The 24,025-nt window shown below is 39.7% G+C and overlaps 1 protein-coding gene and 1 non-coding gene across 4 annotated transcripts; both read right to left on the bottom strand.

The window, feature by feature from the left end:
* Positions 1 to 389: 389 nt before the first annotated feature.
* Positions 390 to 24,025, bottom strand: CSTF2 (cleavage stimulation factor subunit 2). 3 transcript variants are annotated; one of them, XM_015542893.2, is made up of 16 exons: positions 23,889 to 24,025; positions 22,959 to 23,037; positions 22,276 to 22,445; positions 21,419 to 21,555; positions 20,825 to 20,944; positions 20,578 to 20,715; positions 18,460 to 18,583; positions 14,042 to 14,104; positions 11,666 to 11,725; positions 11,398 to 11,484; positions 10,875 to 11,016; positions 9,676 to 9,851; positions 8,818 to 9,110; positions 5,296 to 5,406; positions 3,160 to 3,285; positions 390 to 600 (listed from the first exon to the last, which is right to left on the bottom strand). In XM_015542893.2, exons 1-15 carry the CDS (start codon positions 23,944 to 23,946, stop codon positions 3,163 to 3,165), a joined length of 1,881 nt encoding a protein of 626 aa, XP_015398379.2. In that variant the 5' UTR covers positions 23,947 to 24,025; the 3' UTR covers positions 390 to 600; positions 3,160 to 3,162. The 3 variants fall into 3 exon arrangements, with proteins under 3 accessions (XP_015398379.2, XP_007094134.2, XP_007094135.2); XM_007094072.3 differs by lacking the exon at positions 11,398 to 11,484; XM_007094073.3 differs by lacking the exons at positions 11,398 to 11,484; positions 11,666 to 11,725.
* On the bottom strand, positions 6,661 to 6,745 carry TRNAR-UCG. The gene has a single exon. It is a non-coding gene; the product is annotated as a tRNA-Arg (tRNA).

The following is a 24,025-nucleotide window of genomic DNA, read 5'->3' as shown; positions in this document are numbered from 1 at the left end:
TCTGATAATTGGATTTTTCTACACTAAATACACTGCTCTGCTAGGCTCTTTCTTTGTTGTCCTTCTGGCCATTTTATAGCTCTAAGCATGGGCTATTTTCTCCCAGTAAACTCAGAAGTTCTAGCAAGTTCTCAAAGGGCAAATTGCATTATTTCTGCTGGAAGCAAACAAAGCAAAAACTAAGTTCTAGAAAACACTGCTTCTGAGAAATTCTCGAATATCATCAAGAAGAATAAGTGGTTAACTTAAAGGAAAAACAGAGCTATGGCAATATAACATTAAAGTACAATACTGCGGTAAGGGTTGAAAACACATCTAAGGTTTCACCCTTGGTGTACAGCTTTTTAAAAGCAAAAAGGTCGTGTGTATCAATCTGCAGTATACTAAAATTGTGTTCAAAGTTTATTTCAAGTCACATAAAATATACAAACTAAGACAATAGAATGAACTGATTTTGTTCTGAGAGAAGGTGATGGGAATCCTCCACCTGGCACCAATTTGAGTCATTCAAGGGTTAGGATGCAGAAGTCATCTATTTGCAACATTTCAACAAAGTTATGGAATTAATTTCCAGATTTGTTGCCAGGTATTTTTGAAAACCTGTAAGAAAAAGTTGGGAGAAAGCCATTAGAAATGGAGAAAAAGTTCTCTTCCCCAAACATCAGGAAAAAAAATTTTAAAGTAAGGAAGGGAGGGAGGCTATGCAAAAAGGCAAATCACCAGGGACAGATTCCTAAGGTGTCTACCTCCAGGATCCCCAAAGTAATCACCCGACAGCAGGGTTTCTCAACCTCAGCAATATTGACATTTGGAGACAGGTAAGTCTTTGTTATGGGGTGGGGGGAGATCCTGTGGTTATAGGATGTTCAGAAGCATCTCTGGTCTCTACCTACTGAATGCCAGTAGTACACTATCCCCTAAAGTTCTGACAACCAAGAATGTCTCCAGACATTTCCAAATTTCCTATATGGAGCAAAACTGCCTCTGGATGAGAACCACTGATCACACACAAATAATATGTCTAAAAAATAGTGAAAACTGAGTAAGGTCTGTACTCAACAGAAATGTACCAATGTCAATTTCTTAGTTTTGTATTACAAACCAAAAAGGCACTGCACAACAGCTTCTCAAGATGTTATCCTTGGGGGAAGTTTAAGGATGGGTACACGAGGCTCTTTGTACTATTCTTCCAACCTTCTGTGAATTTATATTAATTATTTCAAAATAGAAACAAACAAAAACCCTTGCCCTGTGGTTTGTGTGCATGGCTTGGGAATAGCTTATGAGCAAGAATACATAATGAAAGAACTTTCAGAAATATTTCTACCTCTATTATCCAAAAAGAGTAATTTCTCCATGTTGTGGGGCATGCCTTCTCTGACATAAATAAATTAGAAAAAGTAAAAGAGAGGAATAGTTTTTAATCTATTACTCTAAATATAATAGCCTATTCTTTTACTAAAAAAATGCCTCAGGGGGCGCCTGGGTGGCTCGGTCGGTTGAGCGTCCGACTTCGGCTCAGGTCATGATCTCACGGTCCGTGGGTTCGAGCCCCGCATCGGGCTCTGTGCTGACAGCTCAGAGTCTGGAGCCTGCTTCCGATTCTGTGTCTCCCTCTCTCTCTGCCCCTCCCCCGTTCATGCTCTGTCTCTCTCTGTTTCAAAAATAAATAAAAAAACGTTAAAAAAAAAATTTAAAAAAAAAATGCCTCAGGTATCTGGACTAAAAAGTTAAAGTCTAGCTAGCCATCCATCTAGGACAGCTTCTCATTACACTTTAGTCATTTAAAGTCTAAATACAGGGGCGCCTGGGTGGCTCAGTTGGTTAAAGCGTCCGACTTCGGCTCAGGTCATGATCTCATGGTTTGTGAGTTCGAGCCCCACGTCAGGCTCTGTGCTGACAGCTCAGGGCCTGGAGACTGCTTCAGATTCTGTGTCTCCCTCTCTCTCTCCGCCTTTCCCCTGCTCACACTCTATCTCTCAAAACTAAATATTAAAAAAAAATTTAAAGCCTAAATACAGATATGACGCATGTTTCTGGTTTGGATGTTTTAATGACATTACAAATATGGATTAAAACACAACATATTTAGTAAAGACTGCTAAATGGTGTAAATGAGTTCGCTATTATATTATAATATTTTTTAACATTTATTTATTTTTGAGAGACAGAGCATGAGCGGGGGAGGGGCAGAGAGAGAGAGAAGGAGACACAGAATCTGAAGCAGGCTGTAGGCTCTGAGCAACCTGTCAGCACACAGCCTGACGCGGGGCTCGAACCCACAAACTGTGAAATCATGACCTGAGCCCAAGTCAGATGCTCAACCGACTGACCCACCCAGGCGCCCCTCACTGTTATATTATAATATGTGGATGGGAATTATAATACAGATGGGGTAGAAAGTAGAAATTCACGATGTGATATTCCAGCCGATATTGGGACAATGTGAATTTTAAACTGTTTTTAGAAAACAATTATTTACAAAATACAAGGTGTTGGGGAAAAAGGGTTTTAAAAGTAACTCAAATACATAGAATCAGGTTAGGTCACGTGATTATGATCCCTTTTACATGACTGATAAGCAAGAAAAATAAAGGGCAGAGGTGTACCGCAGCCTCTAAAATGTAAAGGGACTGATGGTGATGGTGCTCTATCAGTTTAACCTCAACACAGTCAATATTAAATAAATACTGGAAACTAAAATATTTATACATCTTATTGAAATGCTTTGCATTTTCTCCATTTTGATGGAGAATATGTGGAATAAAATAACACAACTGATTCTGGAAGGATACCCACCAAACTATATTTAGAGGTTGCTCGGGGAATGAGATTGAGGAAGCAGAGCTTCCTACCCTGACCTTTCTACATTTCTGTGTTTGATTAACTTTGTAAAAGTGATCACATGTTACTTCTGCCATTAGGAAAGAAAGGTTAAAAAAAAGCTTACAACCAACTCAACAACTGAACAAATACCGTGCTGCCTTCTGCTATCTTCATAGGAACTGATCTAATCTAATGAAGGGTAAAGAGTGTAGCCAAGAGGACTGCAGTCCTCGGACAGTCTTGAGATCAGGAGAGTGTTGTTGGTTAAGGTTGAAAGCATCTAATACCCCAAATGCACAAGGAGCTTGTCCAACTTAGGTTAAGTTGGCTTACCTTTCAAGGTGCTCCAGTGGATTTCTGTATTTGTTCCTTTAAGATCAGGATACTCTGCCTCTGCTCAGGAGGCAGCATGGCGATCTGGTCGGCAGTCAGTTGAAGAACCTGCATGATCAAAGCAGCCTGTGAAGAGGAAAAAAAAAAAAGGGAGTGAGTTTTCATGATGGCAGCCATAAAAACAACACCAGCTTCTGTCTAAAAAGGAAGGATATTTCACGCCTAGAATACTGTACACAAAAAACACCCAAACCAAGTTAAAAACCCAGCTGGTGAGAAAAGGCACAATGAAAAGCTCAAGTACAATAATACCTAAGATTAGAAGACTCGAATCAGACACCTGCATGAACCCAAAGTTCTTGCAGACTAACACGTTATCTGTGAGCCTTGGGAAGTCTTTAGTTTTTTATCCCATTTTGAAAGTCTCTCTTTTTTACAAGTTTTAGTCTTTCCATCAGACATGAGCTCCCCACAATGGTCAAATATAGAAACAGAAAGACATACTCATGGGGGATTTGCTATTGTTTTTAGGGATAAAATACAAAGAGGTGGGGAAAAAAGAGACTTGGATTTTCAGGTCAAGCTGGCCTACAAAAAAAAAAAAAAAAAAACAAAAACAGTTATGGCAGATGAGTCTGATATGTAAGATAAGCTGCCATTTGAGTCTGAAATGTAAGATAAGCCACCATTTATATACATCCACTAAAGAATTTTAAGATCAGGCCCATAGGGGCACCTGGGTGGCTCAGTCAGATGGGCGTCTGACTTTGGCTCAGGTCATGATCCTGCAGTTTGTGGGTTTGAGCCCTGTGTGGGGCTCTGTGCTGACAGCTCAGCCTGAAGCATGCTTCGGATTCTGCGTCTTCCGCTCTCTTTGTCCCTCCCTGCTCATGCTCTCTCTCAGGAATAAAACAAAACATTAAAAAAGAAAAGATATTTAAGACCAGGCTGATAAATTTTCAGATAGCAAGATCATAAAAAAAGTTATAGGAGTAAACCATTGCTTCCAAAGGAACTCCAGAGACCCAGGACATTCACATAGTAATTGAAAAGCAGAATCCTGGGGCACCTGGGTGGCTTAGTCAGTTGAGCGTCCAACTTCGGCTCAGGTAATGATCTCACAGTTTGTGGGTTCCAGCCCCGTGTCAGGCTCTGTGCTGACAGCTTGTCAGGCTCTGTGCTGACAGCTCAGAGCCTGGAGCCTGCTTTGGATTCTGTTTCCCTCTTTCTCTGCCCCTCCCCTATTCATGCTCACTTGCTCTCAAAACTAAATAAACATTAAAAAAAATTATGGGAATGCAAACTGGTGCAGCCACTCAGGTAAACAGTATGGAGGTTCCTCAAAAAATTAAAAATAGAACTACCCTACAACCCAGCAATTGCACTACTAGGTATATATCCAAGGGATGGATACAGGTATGCTGTTTCAAAGGGGTACATGCACCCCAATGTTTATAGCAGCACTATCAACAATAGCCAAAGTATGGAAAAAGCCCAAATGTCCATCGATGGATGAATGGATAAAGAAGATGTGGTATATATACACAATGGAGTATTACTTGGCATTCAAAAAGAATGAAATCTTGCCATTTGCAACTACGTGGATGGAACTAGAGGGTAGTATGCTAAACGAAATTAGAGAAAGACAAATATATGACTTCACTCATTTGAGGACTTTAAGATGCAAAACAGATGAACATTAGGGAAGGGAAGCAAAAATAATATGAAAAACAGGGAAGGGGACAAAACATAAGAGAATCTTAAATATGGAGAACAAACAAGGATTAAGGAACCTACTCCTGAAACCATTGTTGCACTATATGCTAACTAACTTGGATGTAAATTAAAAAAAAAAAATTTAGGGGCACCTGGGTGGCTCAGTTGGTTAAGTGTCCAACTTCGGCCCAGGTCATGATATCGCAGTTCTTCAGTTCAAGCCCCGCATTGGTCTCTGTGCTGACGGCTCAGAGCCTGCAGCCTGCTTTGGATTCTGTGTCTCCCTCTCTCTCTGTCCCTCCCCCGCTTGTTCTCTCTTGCTCTCCCCCTCTCTCTCTCCCAAAAATAAATAAAAATTAAAAAAGAAAAAAGAAAAGCAGAATCCAAGAGAAGTGTGCCGCTGGAGGCAGTGTTGCTTACCTTCTCATGGTCCTGTGGGGTGACCTGGTTCTGGCCAGGACTAAAGCCCCCAGGCTGACCTCCACCCTGAATGTTTGCTCCTTGCATGCCTGCTCCCTGCATAACTGGGACCTATATGCATAAAGAGAGATGAGGAGAGATGTTTCAGAACTTCTCATATAGGTATTCAGGATCCAATAATAATGTGAAAAACATGATCTGATTATGGATATGAGTAAAAAAACAAAAAAAGCAAATTAATGATTCTGAAGATCATTTCCTACTGTTAGCAATGGCAGAAGGCAGGGTTTAGCCAGAGATCAACTAGCAACTTAGACACATTTGCTTACAACAGCTCAGCATCATCAACAAATATAACACTGAACAATCAGATACCATCAAATCAAGCAAAATCCAGCTGCATAAGCACAGAGAAAACTGAGAGCATCCTAGAAACTAGTGCTCAGTGGAAACAGAAATGAAAGCCAGCAGATTCTAGAAATAATGTACGCTGGTTCACTGGGGAAGCTACATTCACAGGGATACCGCCTACCTCTAGTTCAATCAGACATAGGCAGTTTGTTCCAAAGGGCCCTATCCCACAAGTAAGGCAGAGACGATCATAATGGCAGAGGCAGAAAGGAGATGGGAAGGCCTCTGGGGAAAAGACTGTTATTAGCCCAACATTTGCTTTTTATAACTTCCCAGAGAGAATATGCAGCAGATACTTTCTGCTAAATTACAGACCAAGAAATATCACTGACGCAAGTTAAAAGAACAAAATGCAGTTATATCACTTATTTAAGATCTTCGGTGACTTCAATCTTTGGGAAGACTACCATACCCCAAGGAAAAGGCCTCAGAGCACCTAGAATCACTGTTTAAGTTCCCTCTGCTATTATGTTCACACTCAGGCATTCACCCAGAGTTGAGGTACTCTTATTAAACACAAATTGTTAACTTGTTACCTGCTTCTCCAGAAAATTAGAAGCATCAAAACTCAAAAAGAAATGTGATAAACCGTTAGGAGCAGATACCAGGACAGCAATGTGAAGAGCCAGGTGACAAACTGACAGTGGAGGAGACCAGAAACCAAACAGGAGGTAACTGTGTTTTCTGTTACAGCATATAAAGTAATGGGTACATGTAATGATGACCTTGAGTAATCAAAAAATGGTGAAAATTGTTTTTCCTATCTTGTTTAAGAAGGGAAGGAAGCATAATACACTTCATTATCACTTTCTGTTCTTCTTGAAAAACATTTTTTTTAATGCTTATTTATTTTTCGAGAGAGATTGACAGAGTGTGAGCAGGGGAGGGGCAGACAGAGAGGGGCAGAGAATCTGAAGCAGGCTTGAGGCTCGAGGCTCCAAGCCATCAGCACAGAGCCCGACATGGGGCTCGAACCCACGAACCGTGAGATCATGACCTGAGCCGAAGTCAGACGCTCAACCAACTGAGCCACCCAGGCGCCCCTATCACTTTCTGTTATCAATACTGAATCCAGAGACCGGTCTGAACTTTAATGTTGTGCTACAGATCTGAAATATCTGTGAGGATAACATTTTTTACATTTTAGTCAATACTAATTTGAAGTATTATAACATGACCTAACCATTCAATAATGGCCAGTTCAAGTTTCCAGGAGTGCCTGTTCGAGGCAGATAAGTCACAATATAGGTGACTACACAACCAGGTTTGCCTAAGATAGTCCTAGTTTATGCTTTTGCCCTAGGCACAAGGACAGTGAAAGAAAGGAAAAATATATACATTTTTTTTAACAATGCATATTTTCTAACAGTCTTCTTTGTTAGAAAGATATAACAAAAATTGAACAAAAGCAATTATCTGTAGGAGGTGGGGGTCACAAGGGAGATGGATACAGTGGACAAAGCAAGGTTCTCACTGTATATCTTTTATGTATGAAAGAACATACTACTTTAAACAATTTAAAAAAAGGTTTGAAGATAAAATTTGTTTGTTTTCCCCTCAGATCTAATAGGCTTTATACAATCTACTAATTAAAATTATATAAACCTAACACTACAGAGTAATGACTTCAAGCGCTAGCAGAGATGAAAGAGCAAGACTTTCTCCAGAAACAGTCTTCCAACCATTATTTTCAATGAAAATATTGACAGAATTATATAAGCACATCATGTAATTGTTGTCAGTTTTCCCAGCTAGGATGCAAGCTCCAAGGGGGCAGGAACTTTGTTTTGTTCACACTGCTATATCCCCAGTACCTAAAGCTGTCTCTGCTACACAGGAGGTGCTCAATAAATATTTGTTGAATGACTGAATAAATGCATAAAAACCATTTTTGTTATGAGGCTACTGACCATAGAGGGCAGAATAAACAACAAGGCCCACACACACACATTTTTTAAAAAGCATAACTTGAAAGAAAAAAATAGAGAACGGTTTTATTTCACACATACCAGAAAACGACATATTCATATTTCCTATTAAAGAGGGGGAGGCAGACATACAGACATGTATGTCTACACACATACATAACATTCAGATAACAGGACAGAGTGGTACAGTGGAAAAAAATAGTGGGTTCTATTCCTTACTCTGTTACTTTTTAGTTGTGTGAATTTGGACAAGTAACCTGAATTCTTGGATCTCAATTTCCAAATCTATAAAACAAGAGAAATGGATGGCTGACATGTTCAATTCCAGCTGACTCTCTCCCCCTACCTCTTTCTTTCTCTCTCTCTCTCTCTCTCTCTCTCTCTCTCTCTCTCACACACACACACACACACACACACACACACACACACACACACGAGAGCAAGACACATAAACATATGGAAGAGGGAAGAGAGCCAGAAGTACATAGAGGAAGGAGGAAGACAAATGGAGAAAGGAAGACAGAGGGGCTAGAGGGAGATGAAGGTGCTAGCACCTAAAAACTCAGGGAAGCTACATGTATACCACCATCTCCCCACAACCAACTGTGTTGAGAAGGGAGGAGATGACAACACATAGACAATCATAGATCACCACATACACAGAGCTGGAAAGAGCCAAACAAGAAGAGATAAGAATTCAGTTCCACAGGTTTTAAGGTAAGCATTAGTAAATTGCCTCTGATACTCCACTGTTCACTTAGGCTGTTTGATGAAAGTAAATTAAAATAGGTTTCTGCAAAACTAAGATTACCTGAATTGATTACCTATAGCTGTTCATATGCTCTAATGCAGTTCTTATGGTTGTACATTAGAATCATTTGGAGGAGATTTTTCAAATTATCCATGCCTAGATTCTAGTGAGACACACTCTGTCTCCTAAATTTGCAGGGACTCTGGTCTGAATGGAAGAGCTCCTTAAATTGTGGGACAAGGTTGCCACAATCCTGGTGCCTAGCAAATAACCACCTTAAGGGACACAGAAACTAAAAGAAGGGAGATTCTAATCTTCCCGTTTTAACAAACTGAGAAATAGCCTAAATCAGAAAGCAGTAACAGGCTTAATTATCAATTCCTGAATAGATTAAGATTTCACATAGAAGTAAGAAGTGAGTGTTGCACATACCTGTCTGGATCCCTGGGGGCCAACTGCCCCCATGTTAATTGGACTGGGACCTTGGATTCCACTAGGTATAGGACCTCTAGGACCAGGGACTGGGCCCCTTGTATCCATACTTCTGGCTTCTATCCCTCTGACTTCCATTGCACGGGCCTCCATCGCACGGGCCTCCATCGCACGGGCCTCCATCGCTCGGGCTTCCATAGCACGGGCCTCCAATCCTCTGGCATCTAATCCTCTAGCCTCCATGGCTCGTGCCTCCATTCCTCGTGCATCTATGCCTCGGGGATCTCTTCCGCCTATAAAGAAAGTTGTAAGAAAAACTACTGTGTAGCTACTTATCCTTACTGCAAAAAAACCCAACAATCAAAGAAGAAATCTATTCCTCTAGTCACATCTCCCCCACAACTATATCTGACCCTTGAACAGTGTGAGGACTGAAGCACTCCCCTAAAACTTAACTACTAATAGCCTACTGTTGACTGGAAGCCTTACCAAAAACATAAACTGTTGATTGACACATATTTTGTATATTATGTGTATTATGTTCTGCATTCTTGCAATAAAGTAAGCTAGAGAAAAGAAAATGTTATTAATTAAATCTTAAGGAAACTAGCACTGTACTATATTTACCAAAAAAAAAAAAAATCATGTATAAGTGGACCTGTGCAGTTCAAACGTGTTGTTCAAGTGCACATGATACTACGTTCTCCTTCCCAATTTCGCAGATTTGCAGATTAACCTTAAAAATGTTTTTCAACCCCACTGCCCTACCTTCTTTATACCAGCTTAGGGCCTAAGATAGCTGGGTTTATTATCAGCCCGCAACTACCAGTCAGCCTTGTGATGTGGTCTCCCCCTTACCTCTGCCATCCAACGGTGGACCCCTCTGATCTAGCATGGGTCCTCTTGGCTCTGCCATTAGAGGTCTGGGCTCAGCTAATGGCCCTCCCCTCATTTCATGTGGGGGTGGGCCACGGCTGTCATGACCAGGGACATGGTGCATGGGTGGACCCTGATGAGGTGGTCCCAGATAACCTCTAGAGATGGAGGAAAATGTTATATTTTAAAACAGAACAAAACAACAACCAAAACTATTAACCAGAAGATCAGTAAGTAAAAAATCAAAGAACTGATGCAAACATCAGTCTACGAATTCTAAGAGAATTAACACCAAACAGGTCAAAAAAAGCGCTAGTGAGATGTAAATCCACGCATTCTAGAATTTCACATTTGGTCAGGGTGCTCATAATTGAGGAGGTAAGATATCCACTGTACAGAATGAGTATGTAGTACAGTGCTTAAAAACATGGGTTACTGTATGGGTTCAAATCCAGGCTTTATCACACATTAGTTGTGTGATCTTGGGCACATTTACTTAACCTCTCTATAGCTTCGTTTCTTCCTCTGTAAAATATGACTGGTATATTAGTATCAATCTCACAGGGTGGTTGTGTAGACTTAATGAGATGATCTAAGTAAAGTACTCACAGCAGAGTCAGAGGCATAATCCCCATTAGCATCAATCATCGTTCTTATTATCATTACTGCTATTAATACCATTACTACCATTATGCAAAAGAAGTTTTTCCTGTTCAGATACATATGCCAGAATTTCTAATTTGTAAAGATGCAGTAGCCATGGTTCATTCAAAATGACATACTCAACTATATGGTTCTGTCCAAGGAGAAGTGCTTAGTCTTGGACAGTGGCTATGAATACTTATCTATCTTCTGAGGTAGACAAATAGGTACCACTGGTACAGAAAGACTATGTTCTCAAACCAAGGGAAAATTCTGATTCCTTGTCTTTTCCTTCTTTTTAAAAATGTTTTTAATGTTTATTTATTTTTGAGAGAGAGAGAGCTCAAGTGTGGGAGGGGCCTAGAGAGAGGGAGACACAGAATCCAAAGCAGGCTCCAGGCTCTGAGCTGTCAGCACAGAGCCAGATGAGGGACTCGAACTCATGAGCCATGAAATCATTACCTGAGCCGAAGTCAGACACTTAACCGACTGAGCCACCCAGATGCCCCATCCAATCTTTTCCTTCTGTTAGTGCTTACCTAGGCTCTACCTCTCCAGTTACAGAAAGTAAAGTGCCTCCACGTGGATCATTTGGAGCATCTCCTAGTAGACCTCGAGGAGTTGGGACGTTGGCAGGCAAGGGACCACGCTGCATAGCTGCTCTGGGGTCCTGCATTGGCACTGACAGGAAAGCAAACAGGGAGTTACTGTTGTGAAGGACACATAAGGAAAACAAGAAATGACTCTATATAACCACTGACAACATAATTCAGACACCTGAGAGTGGGTGAAACCTCACCACAGCAGACTCCTCTTGCAGCTCAAGAACAGAAGCAGGGTGTAGGCAGAATCTGTGCCATGTCAGAGGTATGGATGGAATTATATAAAGAGCAAAGTGGGAAGCAACCTGCCAAGGACTAGCACTGCAACCTGAAGAAATTTATGCTCCTGGTTCTCCTTATAATCAATCTTAGTTCAAGGACCAGAGTCACAAAAGAGAGGTAGGGTCTTGGCATTATGTGAACACTGCCATGGCTCTGCAAGAACCTGCTGTCTCCTTACAGACTGCTATTCCATCCAAGCCTCCTGACACCAGTAGGGAGGGAGTACAGCCTCGGACAGATGCCCATATCATCCATGTTCTCTGCCCTGTGTGAAGAGGTCAATCTTAGGCTTGTGGCCCCAACAGGAAAAAAATTTAAAAACAAAAACCCAAAACACTACCCTTTTGGGTTCCGAACGTGAGGATGACTGCCAAGCAGCCCTTGTCCTCTCAACGTCCCACCCTGAACACCACAAACAAAAGGAAACCCGCAGATACAATGGGTACCTTGAACTCGCTCAATTGATGCAGGCCCGGCGGGTCCCACGGGCGAGTGCTGTAGGGTTCCTAGGTGAGCAGTAAATTCAAAAGGAGAAAGAGCAGACACTTGAAACAGTTTGTGCATGTGCACACACACAGAGAAACATACACATACAGACACTGGAGATTTATACACGTAAGTTACAAAGCCAAGGAGCCTGCCCCAGGCTACAAAATGTTCCTGAACTATATTAGCTTCTTTGGGATCTGAAATTGTTCCGCTGTGATAAGATTGCCTCCTAAGTTGAAACCTGTCAGCCAATGATTTTACTCAGCCACTTTCGATTTTCGCCTCTGCTACAAGTCCACCTAAATCTCCTTACATCACTACAAAAAAAAAAGGAAACAAAATAAAAAAAAGGATGGTTCTGAACTTCTAGTTAGGCAAAGAACATAAACATACATTCATAAGCAAAACATGAAAGAAACTGTACTGAACCTAGAAGGCAAGATTTAGTCTGAAGAGGCCCATAACACAAGTTGGACAGTACTATTTTTGCCATATTTTTAAGCACAAAAATTTCCATGGGAAATGCAGTGAGTGAGCTTTAGACAAAGAAAGACAATATCGCCCCTCAAGAAACACTCTGCCACTTCAAGTCTCTAGTAATAATGAAACATGACAACAGCAAACAAAGACTAATGAGATGACAAGGGTGCTAATACTACACAAAGGTGGCGGAAGGCAAGAAGTATCTTTTTAAACATGTCGTTGTCTCCTTTTACCATTACAAATGCGTATAAGAAGCATGGATTCCAGGAAAAGAAAAACTGGGTACAAACGGAAAGATTCTTGCTTCCTCTGCTAAGTACTGAAGACAAACTATAAAAGAAAACTCATCTCACTTTATCTCTTCAAGAAGACACACCTATCTACCTTCAAAATCCAAGTCATTTCCCTTTGCTAACTTTTGACCAGAAAGGTGAAGACAACTATAGCAGGAAAGATGTCTTGTGGAAGTATGCATTAAACACCTAAAGCGTGACTGATTGATTGATGGCTTGGGAAGAAGAATATGACTGCAACCCCAATTTCTCCCTAATGCAAAAATATTCTGGGATACACATACGATCTGCTGATAGTGGCCGAGAGGGAGGGGCACAAAGCACGAAAGCACAGGCTGCTTTAGGTAAGACATTTGGTCAAGAGCTTGGTCCCACTGTCAACTATCTGACAAGATTATTAGTTCTGTCACTTCAACAACCAACCCTAGTGGACAAACTATAGACAAGAAGTAAAGTACTTAGGCCTCTATGTTAATATTTTGCTTTTAAAAAATGAGTTTTTCTTATAGGCCATATGCTAGGAAGTAACTTAAACTTCTCTGTGCCGTCCAAAGCAGTTCTTTCTCATCAAATGACAAAATGAGTAAGAACAAAAAGCACTGAAGGCACTCTTGAGATAGAGTACAGATTTTTTTCAGAGACTTCAGAGTCTTGCTCTGCCACTTAAAGCTGGAAGAGATGAGTGGCCCGAGTCCTGTCCACATTACTCAGATAGCAGTATTTACTTACTTACTACCTACCAAATAGGTAACTTTACTCTGAGCCTCCACCTGTTTACCTGAAAACTGAGGTGCTGCCACCTAACTCACACAGTTGTCTATGAAAATTAAGGTGCCTTGCCCACAGTATGCACTCAGTTTTATCATTCATTCCTTCTGTTTTCTCACTGTCTCCTCCTAATGTTTTCAACCAAACTACATTTTCTTTTTCTTCAAACTCCAGTAACAGAGGGAAATAACGTGGAGATTTTGGAGTGGCTCTGCTGTGGTGTCTAGTGTTACTGCCACAGTACAACATGCTCTTCTTATCAAGTAAGCTTTAGACCTCTGACCTCCTCCCAGTTTTCTCTGCAGTTTAAATTTAGGCTTCTTCATGCCCAGTCACGTGTTACATACTTATTACTAAAATTCCTTACTCAGTCAACAGATAGCCACAGAGTGACAGAGAACATGTCAGTAGAATCATTAGACTATTAGGAAAAAGTGATAAATAGAAACAAAGGATCCATTTGATTTATCATCAATTCTTATACAGCTGGGCTCTGAGTCACTAGATGGAAAATCTAGACTGGTGCTGTATATTCTGCAATGATGGAAATATTCTATATCTGCACTATCCAGTATAGTATCCACTAGCAACATGTGGCCATTGAGTACTTGGAATGTGGCTAGTGTGAATGAGGAACTGGATTTTAAGTTTTACCTAATTTCAATTTAATTTTAATTAACTTAACATTCAAATAGCCACATATCATTAGTGGCTGCCATAGTAAGATAGTGCAGATGTAGAATATTTCCAAGTCCAATCCACATTAATCAGATATTAATATTTATTTACCTTGTCCCCGCTCAATGGATACTGGTCCACTTCCTGGCATTCCAACCTGGGCTTGCATTCCTCCTAGAAGATAAAGGGAAGCAAAGAAAAACACAAATTATGACAGTGGAGAAAAAATTAGGACGGTGGCTGAGTTAACAAATGTTCTCTTTTGGCCTCAGAGGCAGAAAACTACTCAGGAACATCATAACTATCCTGAAACAATACAGGTATACAGAAGATAGAGTTTGTTAGTAAACTCTAGGCTTCAGTGACAGAAGACCGAGTTAAATGACAATACTTAATCTCACTGGTTACCAAAACCTTGGCAGAAGTTGTTACATAGGAGAAAAACGGCACTTATCCACATAACTCCTCTCATAGGAGGCAATACTGTTCCCAGGGTATTTTGTAAATGTGTGGGTTTTAGTTGTGAAAAGATTTAGAGGGCATGGCTGGCATTTAATGAAAAGCCAACAGGGATACTAGATGCCCTGCAATGTCTGAGATAGTCCTCCAGAATCCAGAATCATCTTGTCTTGCAAAACTCTCAAATGCCTTGGTGAACATTAACATAAATGAAAACCTGCTTATGGTCATCTGAATTAGAACCTAAGTCTGTTGTATTTGTAAACAAAAAGTTCTTTTCCCTACTTATGTATGTACACAGATGTACTGAATTTTCCAGAAATACAATTACTGAGTTAATTATGGGTACTGCATTTTTTGTTTTGTTAAGAATTTTACCTAGAGTTTTCACCACTTGAGAAAAATCACATCACTAACATCAATAGTCTCTTTGGTATTTGTGTTGCCAAAACAACATACCTGTATTTGTCTACATTTGTAGCTTTTACTTCATGGCATAGGTGCAAGCATCTGACTGCTATCTTTTGGTTTCTTGTGTAGTCATGCCTGAACACTTGTGTATTAAAAATATTTTTTATTATAGGTTAATTTCTTTTTGCTTCTCCTTTATATTGTAGTTAGGACATTATTTTCTTGGAAATCATGTTAAGTAGGTTATAAGTGTGCATTTCATTTCAGGATAGTAAAAAGTCACTGCAAAGTATCTGTTATGAAAAGAGGCCACAGGGTCTAACAGGATTGAGAACCACTTAGTTCTACCCTAACCAGTTGGGATATGAGGATTGCTACACAAAGAATAATTATGCATCACAAGTCCTTATCTTGCCCTTTCCATATAGCAGTAATTCTTTTTTCCTTAAAGCAACAATATATTCTGTGAGCGGGGAGAAAAGACAAGCTTTACTGTTTGCAGTTCATTAATACTTAACTAAAATATCAAAAATACATAATATTCTCTTACTCCATTTAACATGCCAGGAACCAAAGAGCCATTAATTAAGAACCTGAACCTGGGATAGCCCTATCTCTACTGGAACAAAGTAACTGTGATTTTGAACAAGTGATTTAAATTTTTTTTTTTTTACGCTTTTTTTATTTATTTTTGAGACAGAGAGAGACAGAGCATGAATGGGGGAGGGGCAGAGAGAGAGGGAGACACAGATTCGGAAGCAGGCTCCAGGCTCTGAGCCATCAGCCCAGAGCCCGATGCTGGGCTCGAACTCATGGACCGTGAGATCGTGACCTGAGCTGAAGTCGGCCGCTTAACCGACTGAGCCACCCAGGCGCCCCTTGAACAAGTGATTTAATACAATTAGCATATGCCCAGGCCTCCTCACCTGCAAAGTGAATGAGTTGGTCTAAACCAGTGGTTCTCAGAATGTGGTCCCCAGACCAGAAGTGTCAGTATCACCAAGGAATTATTAGAACTGCAAATTCCAGGGCCCTAACTCAGACTTGCTGAATTAGAATGTCTCAGTGTGGGAAGCAGCATCTAAGTTTTAATAAGCTAATTAGGTAATTCTAATGTACATTAAAGTTTGAGAACAGGTCTAAATGATTTCAAAGGTCTTTTCTAATCACAACATTCTAGGATTTATTCAGACCACTCAGTAAAACAATACAAAGATTTAGGATCTAAGAAAAGCAGTGGCAGAAGGACTTCTGGGCCTAATTTTTCATATTATACACTATCACATGATGACACTTTTATTTGTATGGGCTAGCTTCCCAGAAGTGGAATTGGTGGGTCAAAGTGTACATGAATTTTAAATGTGAGACTAGTTTCTTAAAAGGCTGAAAAACTTCACACTTCCGCTACCAATTAATTTATGATACCACTTTCCCCACCAATAGTGTCGTCTATCTTTGAAATCTTGTTATTTAATTTCCAATCCTATGACTATAAATGGATTTGTTTTTGTTGCCATTTGGATTTGCTCTTCTTTGAAGTGCCTACTCATTTTCTTTGCCTACTTTTCTACTAGGTTGTTCCCTCTTCTCAACAATTGTCAAAAAGCTTTGTAGAGGGTATTTTAAAAGTCCTAGTGATGTTTTAAAAACTTCAGGAATATAAACTACAAACTCACAAAACATACCATCGAAAATATTATTTTCCTAATTTTTTAAAACCAGCACTTAGAGCTCTTTTACTCTTTAATAACACAGACATTTAAAGATACTCATTTTAAGTACTGCCTTCACTATTTCCCACACTTTTTTGTATAAAGTACACTATTTTTGTTGTCTTTTGGATAATTTATAAATTTCCTTTTTATGTTCTCTTTAATTCAAGGATACCTAATGTATGTTCCTTAATTTCCCAAGTAAAGGTTATTTTTCAGTCACCTTTTAGTTATTTCTAATTTTATTGGCTTATTTTTTAAAAAAATTAATGTTTATTAATTTTTGAGCAAGTGAGCAAGCAAGAGAAAGAGACAGAGTGCCAGTGGAGAAGGAGGAGAGAGAGAGGGAGACACAGAATCTGAAGCAGGCTCCAGGCTCTGAGCTGTCAGCACAGAGCCCGACGTGGGGCCCGAACTCGTGAACTGTGAGATCATGACCCGAGCTGAAGTCGGACACTTAACTAACTAAGCCACCCAGGCGCCCCTAATTTTACTGGCTTATAATAAGAGAATGTGGCCTGTAAAATCTCTACTTTTTAAACTTTTAATTTTATGGCCAACTACATAGTCACTTTTTTTTTTTTTTTTTTTTTTTACTGTTCCATGGTCATTTGGGGGGAAAAGTATATTCTTTAGTCAAATCTCAATAATAAATTGCGCTTATTGGTTCTGCTACTTTATTCCTCAATGTCTTCACTTATTTTTGGTCCATTAGTACAAAGGTACTCAAAGTGTGGTCCACAGACAATGCTGATCCACACACTATATTAACAATTCATGATAATGTCAAATGCAGAAATGGAGGTCACAGAAACTTTTACAGCAACTTGACACTGTTGTGACATCCAAGTGCACTTGTCTCCCTGCACAGGGTATAGTCCACTTTGGGTGTTTTTCAACTTACATTATGAGCTGCATATATCATGGGTTGCATACTTGTCATGTGTAGTAGGACCACATCACAATTTGTAATATTTTTAAGTTAGGTACCCATAACTCAAAAATGTATAAAATACAGAATTCATTTTTTTCACTGAAAGATATTTTAACTGCATAGATAAATGGAAATCATGAGTTTGCTGAAATTTCTTTTAAAATCCCTTCCTCTATTCCTTGTCAACTTAGCTCTGTAGACCAGGTTCTCTACAATACAGAACAATTTAGATTCAATTATCCTCTAGCAGTAATGCTGTAGTCAATCTAACCTAGATTAGATAAATTAACAAGAAGCAATTTCGTTGCATAAAAAACTTTAATATTGATACACGTCATGTGTTCATACAGGAGTTTCATATAGGGAATCACTATTTCACTCATAACTTTTTTAGTTATGAGTGTTGAATGAGAAAAAACTACAAGCATAATAGCAACACTCTTAATTTCTATATACACACTTTCAATGAAAAGATACAGCTTCAAAATGTTTTTTCTTTTTGTAGTTTTGTCTGATTACATTTAATAAAGTGCAATTTTATACTTGTTAAATATAATAATAAGTACAATTATTTTGTGTCTTTTTATGTGCCATTTAACCCAAATCTCTGGCTTTCAGTGGGAAAATTGAGTCCCTTCACATTTAGTAGAATTAACCTCTATACAAGATTTTATTCCTTCCTCCTTACTCTATGTTTATTATTACTTTACAATGTTGTTCCCGTACCTTCTATTTGTTGGCTTGGTCTAGTTCCCATTCATTCCATTTGGAAGTTTGGAAGTTTTACTGGATTTTCCCATTTTGTAGTCCTTTTCCTTGTTCTCTTAATCAGACATAGAAGATCTATATATAAGATATCAACTATTTCCTACACCTAGGATATATTTCCTAGCTGCATATTAATTTTGTATCAAGATCTCTTTACCATGTAATAATGTGGCTACAACATACCAATTGCTACAACAAAACTTTAGCAAAATACCAAAATGGTGAAGACTCTAAATGAAACATACCTCCAGGAGCTAAGGAACCAGGGCCAGGTCCTGTTACAGTTGCTGGTATTTGCCCTGGTGCTGGAACTCCAGCCTGCATAGAAGCTTGCATCAGAGGAGGTGCACCGTTGACATGCATTCCACCCTGATCAAAAGAAAAAACAGAGTATGTACATGCCTCTGGACACACACATGATGAGCCTGGTTATACAGAACACAATTAAGATGGACCACACTCTAAAAGCAGAGACTGGGGTGTCTGGGTGGCTCAGTCAGTTAAGCTTCTAACTCTTGATTTCAACTTAGGTCATGATCTCATGATTCGTGAGCTCAAGCTCCATCTCAGGCTCCATGCTGACAGTGCAGAGCCTGCTTGGGATAGTCTCTCTCTCTCCCCCTCCCCCACTCACATGCATACACTCTCTCTCCAAAAAAATAAATAAACTTTATTAAAAATATAAAAGTAGAGACTGACAAGTCTGATATATGTTGTGAGGCCACATGTAGCACCCATGGTTGACTTCAAGTTGTTTATCTCCCCCAATGTGATAGGTAAAAAATGATAGATTATTGCAATTTCTGTTCACATTTGTCTTATTTTGAGGTTGAACATTTTTGTTACGAAAAAGTCCAGATATATAAATTATATACAAAATAAAATAAACGTACAGTTTAGGAAATAAATAATATATATGTTTGAAATCTGCTGTATGGTCTTTCCCAACTGCATATTGTATCCTTTTTTTTAAGCTTATTTATTTATCTTGAGAGAGTGTAAGCGGGGGGGGGGGGGGGGGGGGGGGGGGGGGGGGGAGAGAGAGAAAGAGAGAGAGAGAGAGAGAGAAAGACAGAATCTCAAGCACAGTGAGCATGGAGAGAGATAATCCCAATCCACACTGAGCATGGAGCCCACCGCATGACTCAATCCCATGACCTCATATGAGATCATCACCTGAGCCAAAATCAAGAGTCGGAGGCTTAACTGACTGAGCCACCCAGGTGCCTCCCTATATCCCCTTCTTAAGACAACCACTTAAGAATTTTTACAGATGTTTTGAAATCATATATAAATCATTACAAACTAAACATACATACTAAACACATTTCAGCATATTTTTGGGATATATGCAAACACATATATCCCATATTTTGAGAAGGCTTCTACATCCACTTATTTTCACTTTTAGAATGTTTGGGTTATCTGTGTTGATAGCATTGTATCCTAGTTCATCTTACCTGCTTATATGGAATTATGTTTTTGAAAGTCATTCATGGGGACACAGTGGATAAATATACATTTTTCCCATTCTCCCCCTGATGTACATTTAGGATGTTTCAATTTTTCACTATTATATTGTGACAATAAACATTCTCGAACATGATTAAGTAATCAGCCTATTGTCCATCATGAGTGTGGCAAATACTTTCCCCAATTTGTCATTTGTCTTTGGTGTTTATTTATTTTCAAAATTTTTTAATGTTTATTTATTCTTGAGAGAGAGAGAGAGAGAGAGAGAGAGAGAGAGTGAGCAGGGGAGGGGCAGAGAGAGGGAGACCCAGAATTCGAAGCAGGCTCCAGGTCCTGAGCTGTCAGTACAGAGCCTGACACGGGGCTCAAATTCACAAACCATGAGATCATGACTTGAGCAGAATTCAGATGCTTAGTCTACTGAGCCACCCAGGCGTCCCTATTTCTTTTTCTTTATACAGAAAATTTTCAGCTTTCCAATGTATTTATTTCTTATGGCTTCAAAGTTTTGTGTCATGGTTGGAAAGCAAGCATTACACTTTCATTGGTAAGGAGATAATAAGAGTGCCAACCTGATACAATTGCTATAAGTACTAAATGAGACCTATGTAGAATAACAAACTGTTAACCACAGTACCATGCATGCACGTAAACAAAAGATTAGCTTCTATAAAAGGGCACACAGAAAGGACCTTTTTGTTTTACAAACTTGGCACTGAATCTATATTCATTCAGAGGCCACATACCCTGCAACCTGAAAATTGCTATCATGTCTGGAAATTGAAATTATCATCTTCAACTCCTGACTATTCTTCTTTCAATATATCTTCCTAAAATGAAAATGGCATTCTAAAACAGGTAAAAGTAATATTAAGAGGTAAAAGCCCTACCAAAGACTGGGCCTGAGGGGCCTGAGGATTCTGCTGGCTCATTGACACAGAGGATCCTGAGCCAGGGCCGGCACTGTGGACTGGCTGAGGGTTGCCTGCAATCAGTGTTGGGATATTTGTCTGACGATGCAGAATTTTCTAAAAAACGAAAAGACAAATCTATGAGCTGTTTAACAAAGCAATCAAGTAGTTCCGACCCCACTCAAAGTTTATTGTGGCATTTCCATAAAAAACAAGCAGCACTCACCAGGGCAATCTCTGGATCCACAATTCTCATCACTACCTGTGCTTGTAGCAAAGCATAAGCCAGTTGAGGGTTCTGAAGCAACATGTTCCGTGCTTCCTGAGGACTATTCTGGACACAGAGCTGAGAAGATAAACAGATTCATCATTAGGTTCAATACTTATTACTTAGAAATTAATAGTAATTTAGAGCCATTCTCATCTGAGAAATGTAATATTCAAGAAGCTTTTTAAGCTATCATTGGTTTTTGCATAGCACACAAAATTTTGGTTATGACAGGCAAGAGAAGAAAGAGGCATTTCAAATACCATAATACCACCATTTAGGAAAAAAGTCACATTTGAGTATCTGCATCTGATATCTATGGGCCACAAAAAGCCAGACTGTATAGTTGTGTTCGTGTACAAAAATGGAAAGCTCCTTGCACAAAATGTAAAATATGCTATGGATATATGGCATATCAAAGGTGCAAGAAATGGTGATTAACAGGCACACCTTATATTTGAGCTCAGGAAGTCATTTCCATTAACTTTATCAATTAACTCCTTGAAAATTTGCTGTGATTTGATTTGTTCTTAACCTAATGCCTCCTCCCACCTTCATTTGTTTCATCAGCTCAAACATCTGCTCTGGTGGAAGACTGGCAACTGCTTTGCTAATGGACTCAGGGGCATCCTCAGGACTGATGGTCTCTCCATAAGGTGACTCAATGACAGGGGCACCAGTGCCAAGGCCTGATCAGGAAGAAAGTACAAAAAGTTAAGGAGGCAAAATTAAGAGCTAAATCATTTCAAGTATCTACTTTCCAGGGCTACTTCCCTTCCAGGACCCGTTGATAACTGTAAATTCTCTGGAACCGAGAAATAAGTGATTTGCAAGTCTCATATTTCTGTAGAGGAAAGTGACAGAGTGTATTTTCTGCTCTTAGAGGAAAGCTGGGACTAAGATCACGTAGGTGGACAATGTTAACCTAAATTAGGGATGGGGCATATCAATTTCTTTTGACAACTCATTTCAGAAGCAAAACAATAGATAAAGATGCTAATTTTCAGAAGCAAAATAATAAAGATACCAATTTCAAAATGTAATTCCTCATCTGTTACTTCATGAAAAAAGCCGAGAGAATGCCTTAGTAATCCCACTAATTACAGATCTGACAAACAGTTACAGCAGTGGCAAACTAATGACCCAGTTTTTAGTGCAACTAATGGCTTAGTGAGCCCGAATTCATCTTTAAGTAGAAATCAACTCCTTGGCAACTAGAGGGAGTTCTAAAGTCAACTGTACTTTGTTTCTCAAAGAAATACACTTACTTAATGCAGGCGCCTTAAGTGGGTCAAGTAAAAAAGCTACATGGCTAACCATTTCACTAGATGCTAAAACATGTCATAAATGGAAAATCTTCAATACATCTTTACTAACTCATGTTGCATACAAATAAGGTTTATACTCACTCTTCAGCTCTTCTTTGTTCTTTTCACTGGCAGCATTGTCCACACGAAGTGCTCTTCCACTGAATTCACGCCCATTCAGGTTTCGCATGGCACTAAGTGCCGTCTCCTGGTCTTGGTATTCACAGAAGCCATAACCCTTTGGCTTTCCTGTCTCCCTATCATATACCAACCTGGAAGAGCAGAACCAAGTATCAGACACAAATGTTACACACATATAGGTTTCCTGCTAACGTTGCCATGTTCTAATTTGGTCCACTGTAAGACAAGTAACTTTATCACTCTGACCGCCCCACTGAAATATTTTTTTTAATGCTTATTTTTGAGAGAGTGTGTGGGACAGGGGCAGAGAGAGAGGGAGACAGAGGATCCAAGGCGGACTCTGTGCTGACAGCAGACAGCCTGATGTGGGGCTTGAACTGAAACCGTGAAATCATGACCTGAGCCGAAGTCACACTTAACTGACTGAGCCACCCAGATGCCCCTCACTGAAATATTTTTTAAATGAAAAAAAAGTATCTTTTAGTAAAAATAAATGTGGATTGTATGGTATATGAATCATACCTGAATAAAGCTGTTACAAAAAACCAGAAGAATGTGAAAAGTCACCAGTAAAAACCTTGCCATTATTGCTAATGGCCAAATTTGTGATTTTAAAGACCCTAAGTAGTCAAAGGGGCTCTCACCTGAAACTAACAACGGGTCCAACCTCAGAAAAGATGTCCTTTAACTGCTCTTCAGTAGCCTCATATGGAATATTCCCCACTACGAAGAAAATAGACAACATATGAAAACTTTTGAGTTTGTAACCCATTTCTCTGGTGAGAAAGTAAACCAGTATCTAGTTATATCATTGAAAATATAACTACTTCAAAATTGTGTTCCTACAATCCCAGTTCCATGGTACTTCAGATAAGATTTCAATTTTGTCTGCTGACTTTAATTACAAAACAAATAAACCACTAAAGGTACATATAAAAGGTATAGGCACTCCTTAGTAGCAGTTCGTAGACTTATCTGACAAGTGTTATGATTTTCCTTAACTTTGGTGAAAAACTCTGGCATTGGTATTTACCTGAAAATCTGCAAATCTTATCAATAAGAACTAAAAATACCAATGTATTTGGTATTTTAAAAATTCATTCACAATTCACCCTAAGAAGCCAGGTGGCCGCTATCGGTATCTAACTAGATAATGTTACGGTAAAAAGCAGAGGAAAGTCCTTATGGACGGCGGCAAGTGAACACAAGGATCTATACACTCAGCATATAATCTGAATTCTGAGAAAGGGGGTGAGAAGTAGTACGGGACAGTTGCCATGCGCCCTCAATTGCAGGCAATGATTGAAGCTCGTGAAAGGACAAACGCATAGAAGCTGAACGCTAGTTTAACTTTCTCAGCTACATCTTAGAAAGGCTGTGAGACCTCAGGGGAAAGGGGCATCACTTTGCCCGCGAGTCCACCAGGTTGGCCGCCCCACAGGATAGGCAGGTAGAGCTGCAAGCCCAACCCATAACCAGCTCCTGTGGCAATTCATGAGGTGCACGGGGAATTCCTCGTAGCCCCTGTCTCTTTCTGCCCCTCCCTGATGCTTGGCTCCACGAATTCCTCTCACCGAACACCGAACGCAGAGAACGATCCACCGCAGGGTCTCTCACAGTCAAACCCGCCATCGCTCTCTTCCGGCCGCTTCCGGTGCGCCAGAGCACACTTCCGTACGGCGCGTGAGATCTGCGCTAAACACGCGTCTGT

This window comes from Panthera tigris, chromosome X, assembly GCF_018350195.1.
Source record: "Panthera tigris isolate Pti1 chromosome X, P.tigris_Pti1_mat1.1, whole genome shotgun sequence".
NCBI classification, from domain to species: domain Eukaryota; kingdom Metazoa; phylum Chordata; class Mammalia; order Carnivora; family Felidae; genus Panthera; species Panthera tigris.
Note: the sequence above shows the minus strand (reverse complement) of the source record. Positions and strands in the feature narration are given on the sequence as shown.